Source organism: Dama dama, chromosome 23 (assembly GCF_033118175.1).
Source record: "Dama dama isolate Ldn47 chromosome 23, ASM3311817v1, whole genome shotgun sequence".
Taxonomy (NCBI): domain Eukaryota; kingdom Metazoa; phylum Chordata; class Mammalia; order Artiodactyla; family Cervidae; genus Dama; species Dama dama.
The window spans coordinates 17,847,115-17,867,114 of NC_083703.1; the positions used below are offsets into that span (position 1 = coordinate 17,847,115).

Below are 20,000 nucleotides of genomic sequence, written 5' to 3' on the forward strand. Positions count from 1 at the left end.
TGGATGGTCAGGGCTCAACCTAGATGGCTGAGAACCTTCTGCCTGTTTTCAAGTCCTCCCAGCAAGAAAAGGTCCTGCTGCAGCCCATTCAGGGCCCCTGCAGCCCGTAGGGTCAGGGAGAAGGAATTTCTTAGGAAGAGCCTGCTCCAGGAGAAAGGTAGGTATTACCTATGGAAGGACAAGGAGTCACAGACATCTATTTCAGGGAGAGCGTCTCTGGGAGAAGCAGACCTGGAGATGGGAGAGGTTGCACCGGCCGCTCTTCCCCTTGGCTGTGAGAGAACGTCCTGTCTGTGCCTGGAGGGGTCAGCCCGCAGGAGACCAGCTTCCCCTCACTGCATATGACCCAGATGGAGCGGGATGCTGGCGTGATGGCTGATGTTTTTCAGTCGCTTAGTCTTGTGTGATTCTTTGTGATCCCATGGACTGAAGCACGCCAGGCCTCCCCATCCTTCACTGTCTCACAGAGCTTGCTCAAACTCACGTCCATTGATTCAGTGATGCCATCCAACCATCTCATCCTCTGTCGTCCCCTTCTCCTCCTGCCTTCAGTCTTTCCCAGCCTCAGGGTCTTTTCTAACGAGTCAACTCTTCGCATCAAGTAACCAAAGTACTGGAGCTTCAGTTTCAGCATCAGTCCTTCCAATGAATATTTAGGGTTGATTTCCTTTAGTGACGGGCTTGTTATTTAAAAGGAGGAATAAGAAAAGCTGTTAAGTCTCGTGGCTGGGGTGTGACTGCATAGAAGGACCAGCTCGAGAAACACCGATGTGACGCCAGGCTGGAGATTCCTACAGCTTTGTCCCCTGAAGTCAAACTACTTGAGACATCAAATCAAAGAGGGCAGTCATCTTTAGAACAAACAAGCTGTCCTAAGCTTGACAAGACTTTCCCCAGGCTCCTGGGGGAAAGATCATGGGGACGAGGCCCTGTGGATGGTGGTCAGGGTCATTTCCATTTTCACATCTGGAGAAACTGGTCCAGGGCCACAGCAGGGACTGGTAACACAGCATCAGGATCAGAACACAGCCTTCCTCCCATTTGTCCCCATGGCCTTTCTTCCCTTGCCAACTGTTGCCATCAAGGGAACCTCAGTCTAGTGAAATGGAGCCAAGGTTGGTCCCATTGTTCTAGAAGCAGTGACCTGTCAGCCTGCCTGAAAGCAGTCATGGGTTAGCAGAGAAGGAGGCTGCCCATTTCCCTACAAACTCAGCCAATGATTTACACCCATGAGGCATATGCAGGGCCTTATAGCATGGTGTTTCATCTACCTGAGGAATTACAGAACCTCACAACCAAAGGGTAATTACAGAGTCTGATCTTTGAGCTGCACTGGTGAGTAATCAAGTTGCTTGCTATAACAAAGAGACCCACGTCATATTGGCTTAAACAAGATGGAAATCTCTACCTCTGTCATGTAGAAGTTCAAACACACAGGTGGAAGTATCAGGGTGGCTCCTCAACCATCAGGGATCCAGGACTCTGTAACTCTTTGCTCTGCCATCCTCAATATGTGCTTCCATACTGTGGCCCAGAATGGTTGCTCCAATTCCTGCCATCATGTTTACATTCCAGCCATGAGGAAGGCAACATGATGAAAGGCAAGGGCACACCACCTCCTTTGAGGATATGACTCAGAATTTACACACATCTCACTTTCATGCATATTCCATTAGCCAGGATGTTGTCTCCTGGTCACAGCTAGCTAAGAACCAGGCTAAGAACCTAGCAACTCGAGCACTAAGTGATGTGTAATAATAATGGTACTATGTAACAAATGTATACTGGAGCATCAACTAGCAATTTTGTCACACAAGTGAAGCATTTTAGCTGGTCAGAATTAACAGGAAAGTCTTTTTCTCAAGAACTGACACTTTCAGGTCTAAACTGGAACCAATTTTCTCAGAATTGCGTGCTCAGAAGTGCACGCAGGATCCGAGCCACACTAGACAGTGGTCAGTGTCACCCACCCAGCCCCCAGTCTCTCTCGGGAATCTGTCCTAATATCCTACACTCTCCCTGTTGTCTCCACATCTTTTTCTGCTTTGAGCTCAGCCCCTGGGCTCCTACTCTGTCATGGGGAAGGCGGCGGGGGAAGAGCTGCTGGGGTACCTCCATCTGTACACCAAGACTCTACCTGACTCATCTGGTCATGGAAGGGGACAACAGAGGTGTGGCCCCGGGGGAACCGAGCCTCTATCTTGGCCAAGGGTGACTTCTCAACCAGCTCTCAGGGCAGCTGAGGCTGCGGGTGGAAGCCAGAGCTGGTCCTCTGGGCAGATGGGGAAAGGTGGAAACCACCCTCACACACCTGTGGACCAGAGTCAGTGGCAGATGCCTGGGGAGATCGGGGATACCTGCCCTCAAGCCAGGCTGAGGGGCCCGCTGTACATGTGCTGGCAGCCGCATCCTTGCCTTTCTTTCTCCACTGAGCCACTCGGAGCATCCTTCTGCACTGAGGGAGGTGCCAGGTGGCCTCAGACGCTTGGCATTCAGGACCCCTTTGGCTGAGGCCAGAGACAAGGGAACTCGGAGTCTAGCGTTTAAAAGCCCTGAGGCCTGGAGGGCAGAACAACACCGTGGTGAAACACACAAATTCAAGTCAGAACCCTGAGACTGCAGTCCTGGCTCCAGCATTTATGAGCTTGACCTGTGGGTGGGTTACCTGGTATCTCTACGTCTGAGTTTCCCATCCATAAAACGGCGATCACCATGCCTACGGGATGGGGTGGGTGAGTCATGAGGCCCTGGGTGACACCAGTCACCCCTACTCCTCAGCATCTTGGGGCCTCCACTCCTCAAGCATGTAAGCGAGGAAACTGTTCCCACACCCAGCAAGGGACACTGAGGGTGAGTGTCTTGCAACTCTAGCAGGTTTTCTGTGTGTGCATGTTCCCCTTCTTTTTTCTTCTCTGCTTTCCTGGGTCTGGCTTCTCTACAGATCAGAGGGTGGCAGATGACTACCCCCACCTGCCCCCCAGAGGATTCACATGTATGTGTGTGTGCTCACTCACTTTAGTTGTGTCCGACTCTTTGTGATCCCACGGACTGTAGCCCGCCAGGCTTCTCAGTCCATGGGATTCTCCAGGCAAGAATACTGGAGGGGGTTGCCATGCCCTCCTCCAGGGGTTCTTCCTGACCCAGGGATTGAACCTGCATCTCCTGCACTCCAGGCAGATTCTTTACCACTGAGCCACTGGGAAGCCCAGAGAATTCACACCAGCTCTCAATCCAGAGATGGGTCTGCAAGGGCCCTGTTTTTCTGTTCTCTGGCCCATCATGACCCAGGGGACTGACAGGACGTAGCTGAGGACAGAGGAAGGCAAACAGGGTGCCTGGTGCTCACTAGAGACAAAGGGTGTGGGCTGGGGGGCAATGGCCTGGGAAGCCCCTCAAGCATCACAAAGAACGTTATCACCATCAGCCCTGGAGCCCACTGGGGCTGAGGGGCGCTGGATAGAGGCACACCAGGAGAACATCAGGGTACTTCAGGAGGAAACAGGAGGACTTTGAGGAGTGACCCCAGTGCCCCGAGGGTGGGGTCCATCCTTGCCCAGTTCCAGGAGGCAGTCCTAAGCAAAACATGAACTCATCTACTTCCTTATTCACCCATCACACCACCAACGTGATTCATCTCATTTCTCCAGCATCCACTGACTAATGATAACACTGGGAATATTGAGAGAAATCTCATTGCAGCAAAAGTCATCAGAGAGCAAATAGAAGCTTTGGAAACAGAATCAGATTCTGTCAAAAGTCAGACACCATGACTTTGACTTGGAGATGGCTAGACTCTAGGGAACTTTCTCCTTTTAGAGTTGCAGGACGTATGTACAGATGTAAGTGGAGGAGGAGGACAGGGTCTGGGGCGCTGCAGAGCCCAGAGCTCCTGACTCTCCTGTCCAGGTCTTCTGTGATCTCCTTGTGATGGCCCTCTCACCTGGTGTCCAAGCTTTCTTCTTTTTCATTCATATTCTCAAGTCCATATGTGTGCTCCTTGTACCTTGTTCTGTACTTGTAGCCTGCACTCTCCACTAAGGTTCCATGAACAGTTTCCACCTGTGATTTCTCAGAGTTTTACATCTGGAACAGTCATGTTTGTATTTCTTAAGACTCTTAAACCTTTAAGTAAACATGTGCTCAGAAACACAGGTCAATCTGCTAGATGCCCTTTTTAGCTTTGTGTAAGGTCCAGATGGTGCAACGTGGGTTTACACTTATACAAAGTCTAATCTTTGTTTCAAAAATATTATTGATTATAGAAAAGCATTAAGTCCTGCAGAGCAGGTCACTACCAACCAAGATGATAAATGACTGTGACCAGAAGGGGATGTCCTGTCATCACCAGATGTTTCTACAGTCCATGGTGGGAATAATCAGGTGGGAACTATGCTCCTCTGAGCTTTGTGGAAACAAATTTAACTATTGTGAATGGTGAGTAGACTCTTTGTTTTGTCTTTAAAATCCAGGCAACTTTTTCCTTTTCACTGAATAAAATGTTCCAGGAAGGTATAGCAGGTTATCTGGGTTATCCTGTGGCTTTGTCTGCTCCCCAGAACATCAGCAGATATCCCCAGGGATTCATGATCCCTGTTTCAGAAGCCCAAGACTGAGGACATGTCTAGCTTGTTAAAAAAATAGAAAGGGGGGCTGCAGAGCTTTAAAGGGATCAGACACTTAAAGCAATCAGTCACTTACACTATAGTCTAAATTCTCCTCCCCTTTCCTGAGGAGACTTTTCAAGGTCAGGAGAGAGGAGCAAGGAAGAGGCCCAGAACAGGTAAGGGCAGCAGAAGGTACAAAGAGAGAGGGAAGCTGGGATTAACAAAGTCAGCCTTCACCTCTGCGTCTGGCCCAGGGCCAGCCCTGATGCTCTGACATCAGTGAGCAAACATTTGTAGTATTTGTTACACACCTGCTAGTCCCAGAACATTCCATTCTGAGGCCCCCTGTCAGGGGAGGGCTGCATGGAAGCCCCAAGGAGACCAAGCCCCACTGGGACCTGGCTGGGAGTTCAGGCCACAGTATTGATCAGCCCAGGAGATCCTTTCAATCTCCAGGCACCTCTGGCTCCACACAGTCTCAAATTTTAGGCTGCCCGTCCCGCCCTTGGGGAGCAGAAGGCCCTGATCTGGGGTGGCCAGACCCACCCAAAAGGTGACTTACAGGTCGGGCCAGAAATGATATCATGGCTCCGGGCCTTGAGAATTTTCCTGCAGGGCCCAGAGGATAGGTTGCTGGAATGTTCCCTGTGCTGTCTTCACTTCTGGCTGCTGCCAGCTGCACTCCCAGGTCTCAGGGGTCTCGAAGGGGTTCGAGCTGGCTCATCTGAGATTAAAGCAGCCTGTCTCGTGCATCTCTGGGACCCCAGGAGTCCTTTCAACTGAGGATGATTTGGGGCCTGCTGGGATGGGAGGGGGTCTCCCTGACGCCCCTAGCCTGAGTTTGTGATAGGGGTAGGGAGCAGAGTCTGATTATTCGAGCTCAGTTTATTGTTTAGGGCCAATGAGACTCCTGGGAGGTGAGACTGTGCCGTTTGGGGTGAGGCTGGACCCCTCACGTCTATGTGGGGACTCACTGTCTTCACTGCCGAGTAAGCAGTGGGCATCTCGGGTGTGATCCCACCTCGGGTGAGCGTGCTCATGACCCATAACCAGTGGGAGCTCCCAGGGTTTAGCATTTCTGGGCCAGGTCTCATGCTCGGGGCTGGACTTGGGTCACCTTAATTTCTTCTCGTGATAGACTTGCCAGTCATTCCTTTACCATCTCCGCTGAAGGATGAGGAAACTGAAAGAGAGACCAAGGTCAAGGTCACAGAGCCAGCAAGTGACAAGGCGACACTGGACGAAAAACCTGTCTTCTGATACCGGCTGACCCCACAACCAGCCCCTGTGGGTGGGAGGAGGGTGCTCCAGGGACACCCAGGCCAGTGAGGCAGCATCCCCATGTCTGAGGTCGATCAGCCAGGCCTGGGGCACCATCCAACATCCTGTCCCCAGCTGGTGGACGTAGGAAGATGTACTGGTAAATGGAGGGCTTAGAAGAGGTCATGAGAAGGGGTTACAACCTCCATCCTTGCGGGGCAGAACCTGAGGGCCCAGGCGAAGTCACACCCTGCTCAAGGGGGCACTGGGACCCCAGATAAAGGAGTGTCCCAGGATGGGCACAGATTCTGCCACGTCAGCAGGAAGCAGGGCCTTCCTCTGTCCACAGAGGCCACTCTGGTCTCACATGTACTCATTTCTTCAGTAAACCAGGCGCTGAGAAGGCTCTATGCCCACTGACCACACTTCCCAAATCAACAGTCTCCACCAGGGGCTGCCTCTGCAGACAGTGGAGCCAAGTGTTGGAAGCCAGGAGTGAACCAAATCCTGGGTCCCGCCATCACTGGGCGTGACTCTCCCTCTCTCCACTCCCCCTCTCCCCCAAGGGTGGGCCTGGCCAAAATAAACTGAGCAAGCCCCACCAGCCTGTGTCACTCCTCCACTGGCCAGCGGGTCCACGGAAGTCATGAGGTGTGGTGAAGCGTGGGACCCCATGGAGCACGGCTCTCTCCCAGAGCAGTCACAGGTTCCAAGAGGTATGTGTGTTCTAGAACTCTTTCGGAATCTCTTTACAGGGAGGCTATGGCTTAGATAGCTGTGGCCACACAGGCTTGGGGGCAAGTGGGGTTCTCAGCAGCAGACAGCACTCCCGTCCTCCCCATCCCCACTTCCACCATAGGTGTTCTTCCTGACCCCCTCCCAGGGGGTGATGCCTTTATTACACAGAGCCAGAAAACACTGGACTGAGAGCAAGCCTCTCTGGAGTGTGTTCTCCCACCACAAATCAGGAGGGACAGCGCTCAGAAAGGCAAACCCTCTTTATGACCCAACAGGGTGGGTCTCAGGATCTCCTAATTTCCTAAAAATGGCATTTGTGGGTCTGAAAGGGATTGCCTGAATTCATTTTTCAATGAAAACATTTTCTCAAAAAGAAAAATTCTTCTGGGTGAGGATCACTGCAGAACTTTGTTATCAGGGGTGGGTTGTGGAGAGATGGGGGGACTGCAGGGACAGAGCAGCCCGGGAGAGCAAGGGTGGACAGGGAGGGGAGGCGGGCATGGAGACGGGCCTCTGGGCTGGGCTGCAGCTGCTCCTCCCCTCCCCAGGCCCCAACACAGCCCCTGACCTAAGGCTGGCTTCCCACTGCTCCAGACTATGCCCACGCAAATGCTGACCCCATCTGTAAACACAAACAAGGCCACTTATCTGCATTGCCTAACCAAGGTAAATAGCCCTTCGAGGGCCCAGGCCCTGCCCTCACCCTCAAGGTTGGGCTGCTGGGCCAAAGGTATTCACGGGGTGATTTTTTTTGGTGACTTATTTCCTCCTGGCAGGACTTCTGGATTCAAGTGGTTTCGGTTGAGTAGGTCTTTAATTGTCATCAGAGAACCCTAAGTCTAGGAGGAGCCTGAAGCAGTTGTAAAGTCCTGCCGCTGGCCCTTTGGCCAGCTTTCTGCCACTTTCAGAGGAAGAAGCCCCATAACCACCACTGGTCATACTTGGCAGGGACAGGAAGCCTTTCTGAGGTCTGAGCTAAATCCTTCTGGTTTCGGGGTGGGCCTATCCCCCTCCGGCCCTGTCTCTCACATAAACTCAGGGCTGGTATTGGAGGGCACGCCACTGCAGGCCTCAGCACAAGCCTCAACAGCTGGAAGACACTGTCCTTTTTTCCCAGCACATTTGGGAGATGATGGGCCTGACTTCCTGTTCTGGATGTGCTGCCAGCCAGTTGTGTGACCTTGAGCAAATCCCCTAACGTCTTTGAGCCTCCATGTCTTCACCAGTAAAGTCACAGGGCTAAACTAGAGGATCTCTTGGACGTGTGTCCACCCAAATCCATGTGTTGAAGGCCCAAATAACCCCGATGGGACCATATTTGAAGACAGGGCCTTTTGGGAGGTGACCAAGATTGAATGAGGTGGTTAGTGCTGGGGTCCCTGGAAGAAGAGGAAGAGACATCAGGGCATCCTTCTCACTCCCACCAGTGCACAGAGGACAGTCTGTGAGAGGGCAGCGAGCTGCAAGTTAAGGAGAGAGGCCTCTCCAGGCTCCAGCCCTGCCAACACTGTATTGCTATCATTTATTTATCAATTCATTTGGCTGCACCAGGTCTTAGTTGTGGCACTCATAATCTCCGATCTTTGTTGAGGCATGCAGGATCTTTAGTTGTGGCATGCAAACTCTTAGTTGAGGCATATGAGATCTGGTTCCCCAATCAGGGATGGAACCCAGCCCCCTTGCATTGGGAGCACAGAATCTTAGCCACTGGACCACCAGGGAAGTCTCCCTGCTGACACTTTGACCTTGGACTTCCAGCCTCCAGAACTGTGAGAAACAAATGTCTGCGAAACTTGGTTATGGCAGCCCAGGCAGACAGGCCCTTCTGTCTCTGCCATCCTGGAGTCAGTAAGATGGCTGGAACCCCAGCAGGAAACCCTTGTCTGTCCAGAAATTCTCACAGGAGCTCTGTCTCTGATGTCACCTCTGGCAGTGTGTTTCTGCTTCCAGACTTCTTTAAGCGTAGATCTTTCAATCCCTCTGGGCTCTGGGAGGCGGGGAACTGGGTCTTCTCCATCCTTCCCCAGGCTCTGGAGCATAATATGTGTCTAACAAATGTTAGTGGATGGCGGACAGACGTTAGGTAGGTGCACAGATGTGTGGATAGATGGAGGGATGGGTGGACACATGGATGGATGTCCCTTTAGTTTCGCCTGTTCTGTCTCTCCATTAAGTAATTTCCAGGCTAATCTTCCTAACGTCCAGCTTGGCTCATGGCATGACCCAAATACCTTCAGAGGTTGTGCACTGCTTGCCAAATACAGTTCAAACTCCTCTGCCTGGAATCTGGCCCCCACCTCCTTCTCCCGTTCTGCTCTCCTCCTTTCCCACTGTTCTGCAGCCAAATCACATTAGGCAATCTCTGCACTCCTGCTATTCAGGGTGACCCTCTGACCTGCGCATCTGCCCCACCTGAGAGCTTGTCAGAACTCTCACGTCTTTCCCCAGACACATGGAAAGAGAATCTGCACTTTAACAAGACCTCATGTGAGTCATGCTCATGAGAGTTTGAGAGTCACGGTGCCTGCAAAGCTCCTGCCAGTCGTCAGTTAAAATCTTGTACATCATTTAGGGTTCAGCTTGCCTACAGCCCCCACAACTGTTCACAGCCCCCATCCCACTTGGCCTAACAACACCCCCCTCACATACACCCCTACACAGACACGCACGTGTCTGTTTCCTTTCTCAGAACAACCACAGCACTTAGTTTATGCTTCTCTTGTCCCAGGGCTCACATTGTTCTTAAGGTATAAGCATTTAAGATGCATCCCTCTGTTGTAAACTACAATTGTCTGGTAAGTAAGGACCTCGTTAGTCTATTTCATCCCATATCATGTCTCAAACGATGCCTTGCACCTAACAGGTATCAGACAAATGCATTAGATAAGTGAATGGATCAATGGAGGAAAGGTTCCTAACAGGGGAGGAAGGTCCACAGGATTCTTATTGATGGCAGCCGCCCCAGGGGTCCTGGGGCAAGAGTTTGACATGTCTGGTCCTGCCTTTCTTCCCTGGAATACTTGGGAGCCTCTCAGTTTGTCTGCCCCACTCTAGCCCCCAACTCTGGAGTGATGGGGCATGAGACACAATCTGTAGGGTACAGGACCCCTAGAGGCTGTCTGTCTCATTTACGGGTATGGCGGGGAGGGAGAGGAGGTCGACCTTGTCAGGGAAGGACAGCTGAGCTTGCAATAGCATCAGCAATGCTGAGACTGTCTTCTCCAGCTGTCAGTTCCCACACTGGGATGTCAGTACAGATTCACAGATTTCCTGACCTCGGTAAGCTTGTCTTCCTCCCAACCCATCGTGTTGGGAAGGAGCTCCAGTTGCCTTCACCCAACCCTCCCCCTTTCTCAGGACCCTGGTATTGGGTCAGTATATGGTGTTCTCTGTAGTTCTTATAGTACATGGTTAAAAGCAGAATGATTCTCCAAAGATCAGGAGCAAGGCAAGGATGCCTACTCCAATCACTTCTACTGGTTACTGTACCGGAGATTCTAGCCAATGTAATCAGGTAAGAAAAAGAAAAGTCATCCAGATTGGAAGGCAAGAAGTCAAACTGTATTTGCAGATGACATGAATCCGTTACTAGAAACAACTACTAGAACAGATTGGGTTGAGCAACATCACAGGATACCAGCCTAGTGTAAAAAACTCAACTGCATCGCTAGATATCAGTAATGAACAATCTGAAAATAAGATTACAAAAGCCATTTAATCCATGACAGCTCAAAAATAATAACACGATTTCTATGGAAATCCCAGGAAGATACTTTGTAGACAGAGACGAGCTTATTCCAAAATTTAATGCAAAGGCAAAGGAACTAAATCAGCTAACAAGTTTAACAAAGAATAAAGTAGGAGGACTCACTCTTCCTGATATCAAGACTCACCATAGAGCTACAGTAGAACAGTGTTGTATTAGTGAAGTGACAGACCCAGAGGTCAGTCGAATAGAACAGAGACACCAGAAATACACCCACATGGTAGGTTCTGTGGTTGTTGTTGGTTTGATGAAGGTGTAAAACTTACCCAATGGAGAATGGCGCCTCTCCAACAAAAGGCATTGGAGTGACTGCTCATCCATGGGCACAAAAAAAAACAAAACAAAAACAGGAAACCTTAAACCTCATATCCTATACCAAAGCTAACTCAAAGTAGATCATGGACCTAAATGTAAGACGTACAACTATTAGACTTTTAGGAAAGAACAACAACAGAAAACCTTTGAGATCTAGGGCTAGGCAAAAAAGAGAGTTATCACCAAAAAAGATAAGTTGGACTTCATCAAAATTTGAAACTTCTGCTGAGCAAAAGATGCCATTAAAAGGATGAAAGACATGCTACAGATTGGGAGAAAATCATTTGAAAACCACATATCTGACTTATATCTAGAATCTCTAAAAGAATTGAAAGAATTCTCAAAACTCAAAAACAATACATGAAAGCAGACCCTGCTTTTAATTAAATTAGAAAGGCAGAAGACACACACAGACATTTCACCAAAGAGGATATATGAATGACAATCACACAAAAAGATGCTTAACATCATTAGCCATTAGGGAAATGCAAATTATAACAAGGAGACACCAGTATACACTGACTATGGCAGCTAAAATTAAAAAAAAAAGCAGTGATAAGACCAAATGCTGGCAACAAGGTGAAGAAACTGGATCTCCCCTACATTGCTGGTGGGAATGGACAATGGTGCAGTCACTCCAGAAAACAGTTTGGCAGTTGTTTCTTAAGAAACTAAACATGCACTTACCACATGATTCAGCAATTGTACTCTTAGGGATTTGTCCCAGAGAACTGAAAACTCACATCCACACAGAAACCTGTACACATATTAAACTGTACACTTAAAAATGGTTACAATGGTAAATTTTATGTATATTTTATCAAAATTAAAAAAAAAAAACTTGCACAGAAATATTTACAACAGCTTTATTTGAAATAGCCTCAAACTGAGAACACCACAAATGTCCTTCAATAGGGTGCATGTTTAAACTCAGGGACATTCACCCAACAGGGTTACCACTCATCCATAAGGAACCAAATGCACTGGCTTTAGTGGAATCTCAAGGGTATCACAGATCCATCATCAATCTATATTGTGCAGTTTCATTTACACAACACTCTCAAAATGACAAAACTCTACAGAAGAAACCAGGTTAGTTGTTTCCAGGTGCAATGACTCATTTTATGTGTCAACCTGACTGAGCTAAGAGATGCGCAGTTTGTTGATGGGACACCATTTCTGGGTGTGTCCGTGAGGGTGTCTGCAGAAGAGATGAGCACCTGAATCAGTAGACTGAGTAGAGAAAACGGCCCTTCCCAATGTGTGCGGGCATCCACCAAACCATCAAAAACATGGAAAGAACAAGAAGGTGGAGGAAGGGGTACCTGCTCACTCTGCTTGAGCTGGGACGTCCGTCTTCCCCTGCTCTCAAATAAGGGCGCTCTTGGTTCTCTTCTTCAGACTCAGAGAGGACTCACACCATCAGCCCCCGGTTCTTGCGCCCTTGATCTTGGACTGTGAGCACCTCTGGGTCTCAGGCCTTCAGACTTGTGTTGAACTGTAGAATTGACTTTTATGCTTCCCCAGTCTGCAGATGAAAGACTCTGAGACATTTCAGCCTGCATAATTTGTAATTGCCTATTCCTATAATATCCCTAAATAGTCCTATAAATAAAATAGAATAAAATACACATTTCTATTTATCCTTTGTTCTGTTTCTCTGAAGAACTACTACATCAGGGATCAAGGAGTAGCACACAGGAAGGAGTTCCTTTGTGGTGATGGAACATTTCTGTACCTCGAGAGTGGCAAATCTACACATGCAATCCCATTCTGTGGAAACACACGTAGGTGCACACGTAAAAACTGTGGAAACTTAATGGAGCCCAGAGTCTAGTTACCGATGTTGAACCAGTGTCAATATCCTGGTTTTGATGTTTACTGTCGTCATAGAAGACGTTACCACTGGGGGAAGCTGGACAAAGGGTTTGCAGGACTCGACTACTTTTGCAGCCTCTGGTGAGTCTGTAATTATTTAGAGATAAAAAGTTTTTTAAAAGTAAAATGCGATTAGGGGATTTTGCAGTTGTTTTTGATTTCCTTCCCTCAGTAACACTGGGGTGGCTGACTGTCAGGCCCTGGCCCTCCGTACTTGTCTGCAGATCCAGCAGCAGGAATGGAGCACCTGGGAGCTGGTGCAGAAACCTGGGTGAACCATGCAAGGGGTAGGATACCAAAGTCACAGGCTGCTGGCTCTAGGGACCTAAATACACAGATCTTCTCTCTCACCCTCCAGTACTTCCTCAGGCTTTCTCTTGAGGGGGCCGTGTGGGCCAGTGGCTCTATCAGATTCCTGCTGCAGCAGGCGGTGAAGAGGAGGGGAAGAGAGGCCCTGGTGGGTGTGGTCTGCCTGGTTTTGTGACTGCAGGAAGCCAGGGGTTTGCAGAGGGAGGCCTGGGCCTCTGGGAGGGCCAAGGGCAGGCTGAGGCCAGAAGGCCCCGGCCTGATCCGGTGTGCAGCTACCAGTGCGGGCTGTCTCAGGTCTGTCTCCAGGGTCTCTCAGAAACAATGCAAAGCAAACAAACAAAAGTCAAATTAAAAGGAAGGGAAAATCAGGTCAGGCAGAACAGTGATCCGTTTACAGTCAGCCCGTCTCCCCAGTATGCACAGGGTCCAGTGGGAGCGTCCCCTGGCTCACTGCCAGGGCCTGCTCCTCACAGCAGGCCTGAGCTCCAGCGCACAGTGGGGCAGCACTCTGGAGCAGGGGCCCTGTGCTTTCCTCCCCCTGCCCAGGGTGACGTCATGGCCTCAGACCAGGGCAGACCCTGGCCTGCCCACCTGCAGGCTAGGCAACTCCAGAAACCAGGGCCATTTGGCAGTGGCCCTTTTCCCCAGCAGGCGTGGAGCCAGGGTATGCAAACTCTCAAAGAGGGGCCGTGGGGGCCTCCAGGCAGCACCCCTACATGAACATCACCTGGGGACCGTCTACACTCACTCTGTCCCACTCTGCATGCCCCGCCCACCCAACTGCACAGCTCAGGACCCCACACCCCTTCATCCCACCCCTTCCTACACCTGCCCCTCCTAAGCCAGCCCTTTCCCCTCTACCTGGGAAACCTGTCCCCTTTCCACCATCACCCCATCGTTTCTCAGCCAGGCTCTTACCATTTCCTGCCTCCAAGTCTCCCCAGTTCTACTCCAGCCCCTACAATCTGACCTTCACTCAGCAGCCAGACGATCCCATGGTCAGACAGAATCAATTACACCACACCCAGAAGAAAATTCACATGCCCCCCTCTGGCTCATGAGTCCTCTCTGACACAGACAGCTCTGTGCCCACCTCTCACTGGTTTTTCCCTCCATTCCTCAAGCAGGACAAGCTCATACCCCCATCTCCAATCACTCTTCTGGAATGTCCTTCCCTGTCTTCCAGGGGCTGATCCTTGTCATTCAGGGAATCGAGCTCAAGGGACCACAGACCACGACACCTCACCCCCAGAGCACATGGGCTGCAGTCTGTCAGGGAAGCAGAGCCTGGGAAGGCGATTAGAGTGCAGTGTTCATGAGGGAGCACTCTGGGGACCAGCAGCCAAGGAGCAGGGTGGGCAGGGCAGGCTTGACGACAGCTGGACTGGCCCATGTTGTCCTGACTCAGGCTAAGGACACCAGGCCTTCGTGTTCCTGCTCCGAGCAGCCCTTGCATGTGGGCCCCCACAGACCCCCTAGCTCACCTGCAGCCAAGTCCATCCCAGAACAGGGCCTTCAGCATCACAGTATCCAGCTTCTCTCATTTTTTATATTCTTCTTAAATTTTTGTTCCTCTGTGTTCTTCCTTCAAGAACAGAAGCTCCACAGAAGCAGGATTTGCCGTGTCACCAGGACCTTAGCCTAGCATATGGCAGGTGTGGAGTGAATGCTCTCCACTCTCCATCACCCTGAAAAACCCACTATATGATTCTCATCGCACAGGCGATGTCAATGAAGCTTCCGTTGAGAAACTTAACCCAAGGAGCGGCAGGTGTGCAATCCCAGCCAGCGCCCCTGCCTTGCTAGAATCAAGGAAGAGACTGCACATTCATGAGTGCCTTGGAACAGATTATCAATTACAGGAGGATTTGGGTCATACCTCACAATCCCTCCCGGGCTCAGCGTTACATCAGTGGCCCCCCCACACAGAAGTCGTACTGACCCTGGGCTACGTGCCCTGTGCTGCACCCGAGCAGGGGTGTGGGGGGCGATCTGATAAAGCAGAAGACAATTCTGCTTCCTCTTTTCAACTCTGCCGCCTGTCCTGCTGCATCCGCTTCTTCCCCTTCACCATGCCCTCTCGAGGAAGCCTGGCAAAAACCCCACCAGCCTCAAGAGGGCTAAATCTTGTCAATCTGACCCCCATCCATGACCTGTCCTGGGTGGGGGATGCATTTCAGCCAAAAGCCCATGCTTTTCTGGGATGCTGGAAGACCCCAAAGCCGCCTGTGCTACTTCTGGAGTCAGAGGAACTAAGACATTGTGCGTTTCTCCTTAATATTCAACCCTGTTACTGGCAAGAGATATATAGAGGGGAAAATTGAGAAAATAAGAGGTTTATGCCTGAAATCAAGTGGCCAGTGATCTCTGGGGAGACAGATACTGTTTCTCTCTGACAAGGTAACGGGACACGGTCCAGGCCTGGTTCACTGAAAGGTTCCCACAGCAGTTCAGGAACAGTTTTCTGTGGGTAATAAAGTGGAACTTGTTGGAAGTTCTGTCTGATTTTCAGCCGCGCAGGTCTGAACACAGGATTCTCTGCGCACTTGAAGGGTTTATGAGCTCAAGGGCCAAGCTTGGCCAACTTTGTATCCAACTATGTACCATGCGCATAGCACACAGGAGCTGTGGTGCTAATATTATTACCACTACCAGTCAACCTTTATTGAGCACTTACTGTATATCAACCCGAGCCACTTTGTTAAGACCCTCAAGTCCATTATCTCGTTAACTCCTCAGATAACCCTAGTCAACTGTCGTACAGAGAAAAAACTGAAGTTTAGAGGTCAATGACCACCCAAGTTCATTCAAGTAGGAAGTATTGGAGTTGGTGCTCAATAAACATCTAATGAGTTACTGAGGGTGTCCGCCTGGCGCCTCCACATCCCCTTTGGGAATAGGTGTTTCTGGCCTCTGGGCCACTAGTGAGAAAATGTTCCAGGCCTGACGGCTCCTTAGTGGCAAGTGTGTACAGGTACACACAGATCTCAGGAGACATATGAAGTCCCCCTGCTTACCTCCTAGATTACAAACAGTGCATGAAACTAGACTGACACTCTGCCCATCAGTCCAAACGAGAAATGCCCTGCGAGTGCTGACCCCATAATCTCCAGGCCAGCATCCAGAGTCAGAGTGAACTGGGAAATGGGAGACTAGTGGGACCTGTGTCCACTCTCCAAATTCCTGAGCTCACCTACTCAAGCAGATGAGAACCCATCACATACCCAGCCTGGGGTTCAGCGGCATTTGGGTCAAGTGCAAAAGTCCTGTTGTGGACACGGCAAGACAGGTGGTTGAGAATGTGGCCACACACGCTTCCTGGGGTAAAGCAAGTTCCCTCAGAATTCTCGGCGTCCAAGGGGAGCATGTGATGAGCACCTCCCAGGGTCCCCCAGTCCAGTCTGGTGCTCCTACAGACAGGAGTTCTGTGTAACTCTTGCAGAACAGCTGCTGAGCACCACCCTGCAATTAATCTCATCCCACCCAGGGGCAGGTGGGCAGCACCTATGATGAAGCTCAAGGTGGTGGTTTAGTCACTAAGTCGTATCTGACTCTTGCAACCCCATGGACTGTAGCCCACCAGGCTCCTCTATCCATGGGATTCTCCAGACAAGAATACTGGAGTGGGTTGCCATTTCCTTCTCCAAGGGATCTTCCCAACCCAGGGACTGAAACTGGGTCTCCTGCATTACAGGCAGATTCTTTACCAACTGGGCTACAAGGGAAGGACAGCATCTAAATCAAATCAGGGATGAGGGAACAGCAAGGTGTCCTAGAGGAGACAAAGCTTGAACTACACCTTGAAAGAAACCAAGCCAGGAAGTAAGGAGAGAACAAGGTATTATAGAAACAGTGCCATCAAGTGGACCCTTCCTACATGCCACGCACTGCATAAGCAGTTTCCACATATGGTCACCTAATTTCACAGAATTGTCACATTTCTCCCTTACTAGAGTATTAGTCCCATGGGAGCAGGGATTTCCCTCACCCCCCACCTCTGTATCCCCAGTGCCTCGTAAACGGAAAGGGGTCAATCAATCCTTCCCTTCCCATGGTTGCCAAGTATTCATCAAAATGTTTAAATCCATAAATCCAACCAGACTGACTATCCAGTGTCACATAGGAAACCAAAGAAAAGGTAAAAAAAAAAAAAAAAAAAATGAGCGCTTGTAGACATACATGCACATACTCAGCAGAATCTGAAATGCTTTCCCCAATAACTATAAAACTAAAACCTCCTCCAACGAAACACACATTTGAGTAATAACCCAACAATTTCCAAAGTTACTCCTCCAGAAAGCAGCACTTACTGAGATAACAGAAGATGGCTGACTGTCCTTTGTACTTTGTCCAAAGGTTCAAAAACACATCACAATAAGAATGCCAAAAACGTGACTTTACTTAGAGCATCCTAAGGATTCTTAAACTGATTTCACCTCCATTTTGTCTTCATCCAAAGCAAGCCTAGGGAAGAGCACTAGACAGAGCTGGCGCGGCGACACTCCAGTGCCGGCCACGCAGAGTGAGATGTTCTAACGAGAGGTTGTATAGATAAAACATTTGGGGTTCTTTAAAAGCCAAACTTTAGAAATAAACTTGTAGCTATGTGGAAAAACTTCATGTTTAAAATCTGAGTGAACCCCAGTTATGGATGAGTGTAGGAAGCGGCCTCCTCCAGGCAATTCTTAACGTGCCTGCCTGTGAAGCCAGTGGTTTCACAGAACTTGCCCACTTGACCACTGACCACTGGTTCAGGGATGGATACCGTGCCAAGTGCAGCCGGCAAGTGAGACGGCAATGGGCATTCGGAAACAGGGCTGAGAGAATTGAGTTTTGAAACTTTATTAAGTCTTTTTCTTTTCAAATATCAATGACTCTCAGCTGATTTTATCAAGAGTGATTACAGTCACACCTTCTGGATTGTCTCAGTCAACCTTGGAATGAACACCTGAAAGAAGCTGAAAACAATGGTTCTCACGATTCCCTTCTGAGCCGCCTGCCTTAAGGCAGCGTTTATCAACCCTGCTGCCCACCCTCAGGTAAGAACATAACACCACCCAGACTAGATGGTGCTCTGCTAGCATTTTCCATTGCAGCTGGTTCAAGCCTCTTCTAAACATGTTTATTCGATTGGATTCCACAGGCTACTTTCTGTACTGACCCCAAGTTAAGCTGACTCAGGCACCCAAGAAAACAATGCAAATAACAGATGCTAAAACGAGAGCAACGATACAAGTGAAATGCAAACAAAATTGTCTCTAAGACTATGAAAAACAAAGATATCCATGGAAGATACTGATTTACCCATTTAATAGGTTTCCAACACCCAAACCAAATAAGACACAACCACACCAAATCTAAATTACAACACTTTATTGCAGCATCGGCAAAGGTCAGATTTCTGAAGCTGGTGAAGATCGGGCAGCATTTCCATGTGAAATGTTACAACTTTACAGTTTTGTTTCTTATTTAATTCTACATGCAGAAACTAAAACATGGTAAAAGAAAAAAATGCAAAACAGCTAGGAAAAAAAGATGTAATCAAGTTGTAGCTTACAGATGTGCTTGCTCTTCAACTAAATTCACTATGCCTACTGGAAAGCAAACGAAAGACAACTATCCTAATAAATTAACAGATTGGCCAGAAACAGACTAAGAACTCTCATTTCTATGTAGTGGGGGGAAAACAAAACAAAACAAAAACAAAAGCAAAATAAAAGCTCTACTGTTTCCATACTTTGTTTAGAGACAGAGGCTGTAAACCCATGAAGGTCAACAAAATCTCCGGATCCCCTTCTCGCTGTCCTTCGTCCATCTTCTGTGGTGTCTGCCTGGCACGCTGTTTGTTTTCAATGATACTTACAATGGGCTCGACTGTCCCTGTTCTGAGGCTGGTGTCAGACCCCCCTAAGCCATCTGGGTTCATGCTGTGTGTACTAATCATCTTCACATTTTCCCTTTACCCTAATAGGCAATGTTGTATTACTGACTCTGGTGGATAAAACTGATTTTTCTCCCCCATCCCTTGTTCCTCATGAAAGAGATTCCTAAACAAAAGCCTTCCTGGTGGATTATCTGGTACCTGGATATCTTTCATCATTTTGCTGTCCTGCATGTAAGTTTTCACTAGAAGATTTTACTGCTTGCTCTATACTTTTCTACTGTAGTTCTGGAGCCCCCAAATGTATCTTCTTTCAACATGGGATGTTCAATTCAGAGACACTGAAACTCAAATCAAGTTTAAACTCAAGTTCATTTCCCCCATACCATTACCATTACAACCGTCTCTTCTCCGGCTCAGTCATCTCACTGACGCTCTTCCTGGTGTAACTGCTCAGGAGTCAAGTCAACCACCTCATTTCTTGACTGCCATTCTCAAGAGAAGATGAACCCTCACGTGATTTCCATTACAAAAGGCCTTTTCCGCCTTGTCTGGAAGCGTCGGCTTGTTCCGGTGTTGGCAGAGGCTGCTGTTTCTGCCTCATGGCCCCAGCCTGTCCCAGGTTTAGATTCGCAACTCTCTAGACCGACATGCTGAGATGTGTCCACTGCTCTCATTCAATTGCTGGAGGACTCCACTATCCACAACATCAGATACAGGACCTAATGAAATGACACGTGCTGCTGGATCAACGTCTCCTAGAGGCACAAACAGGGCAATGTTAAAGAACCAGGACTGAGGATGCCCCTCCAGCAAGAAAATGCCCCCTGAGCACCACCAGCCACTGTTCACTGACTGCAGAGAAGTCAGTGCTTTTTAGAGAGAGTACAGATTCCTACTGAAGAAACAAGAGGGGGCAGAGGGGCACTAAATAGGGCAATTCTGACAGTGATGGCGAGGGTGGGCCCATCAGCTTTCCTGTAACTACTTTCTAAGATGCTGAAAACTCATGGTTTGTGTCAGCTGAACTGCGTAACCCCCAAATTTATGTGCTGAAGTCTAACCTCTGAACCTCAGAATGCAACCTTATTTGGAGAAAGGGTCACTGCAGATGTAATTAGTTAAGAGAAGGCCAGACTGGAATCGGATGAGCCCCTAATCCAGTATGACTGTGTTCTCACAGTAGGAGGACATCTGGACAGACACACAGCTGAGGAGAGCCCCACGTGAAGAGGAAGGCAGGGATCAG

General features: G+C 49.2%; 1 protein-coding gene across 1 annotated transcript in view; it reads right to left on the reverse strand.

The window, feature by feature from the left end:
- Window positions 1–18,226: 18,226 nt before the first annotated feature.
- Window positions 18,227–20,000, reverse strand: part of UPF2 (UPF2 regulator of nonsense mediated mRNA decay) — a 90,549-nt gene continuing 88,775 nt past the window's right edge. Inside the window, exon 22 of the mRNA XM_061126074.1 lies at window positions 18,227–19,509. Within this exon, the coding sequence (XP_060982057.1) occupies window positions 19,500–19,509 (10 nt within the window). The 3' untranslated portion in view covers window positions 18,227–19,499. The remainder of the gene's footprint in view (window positions 19,510–20,000) is intronic.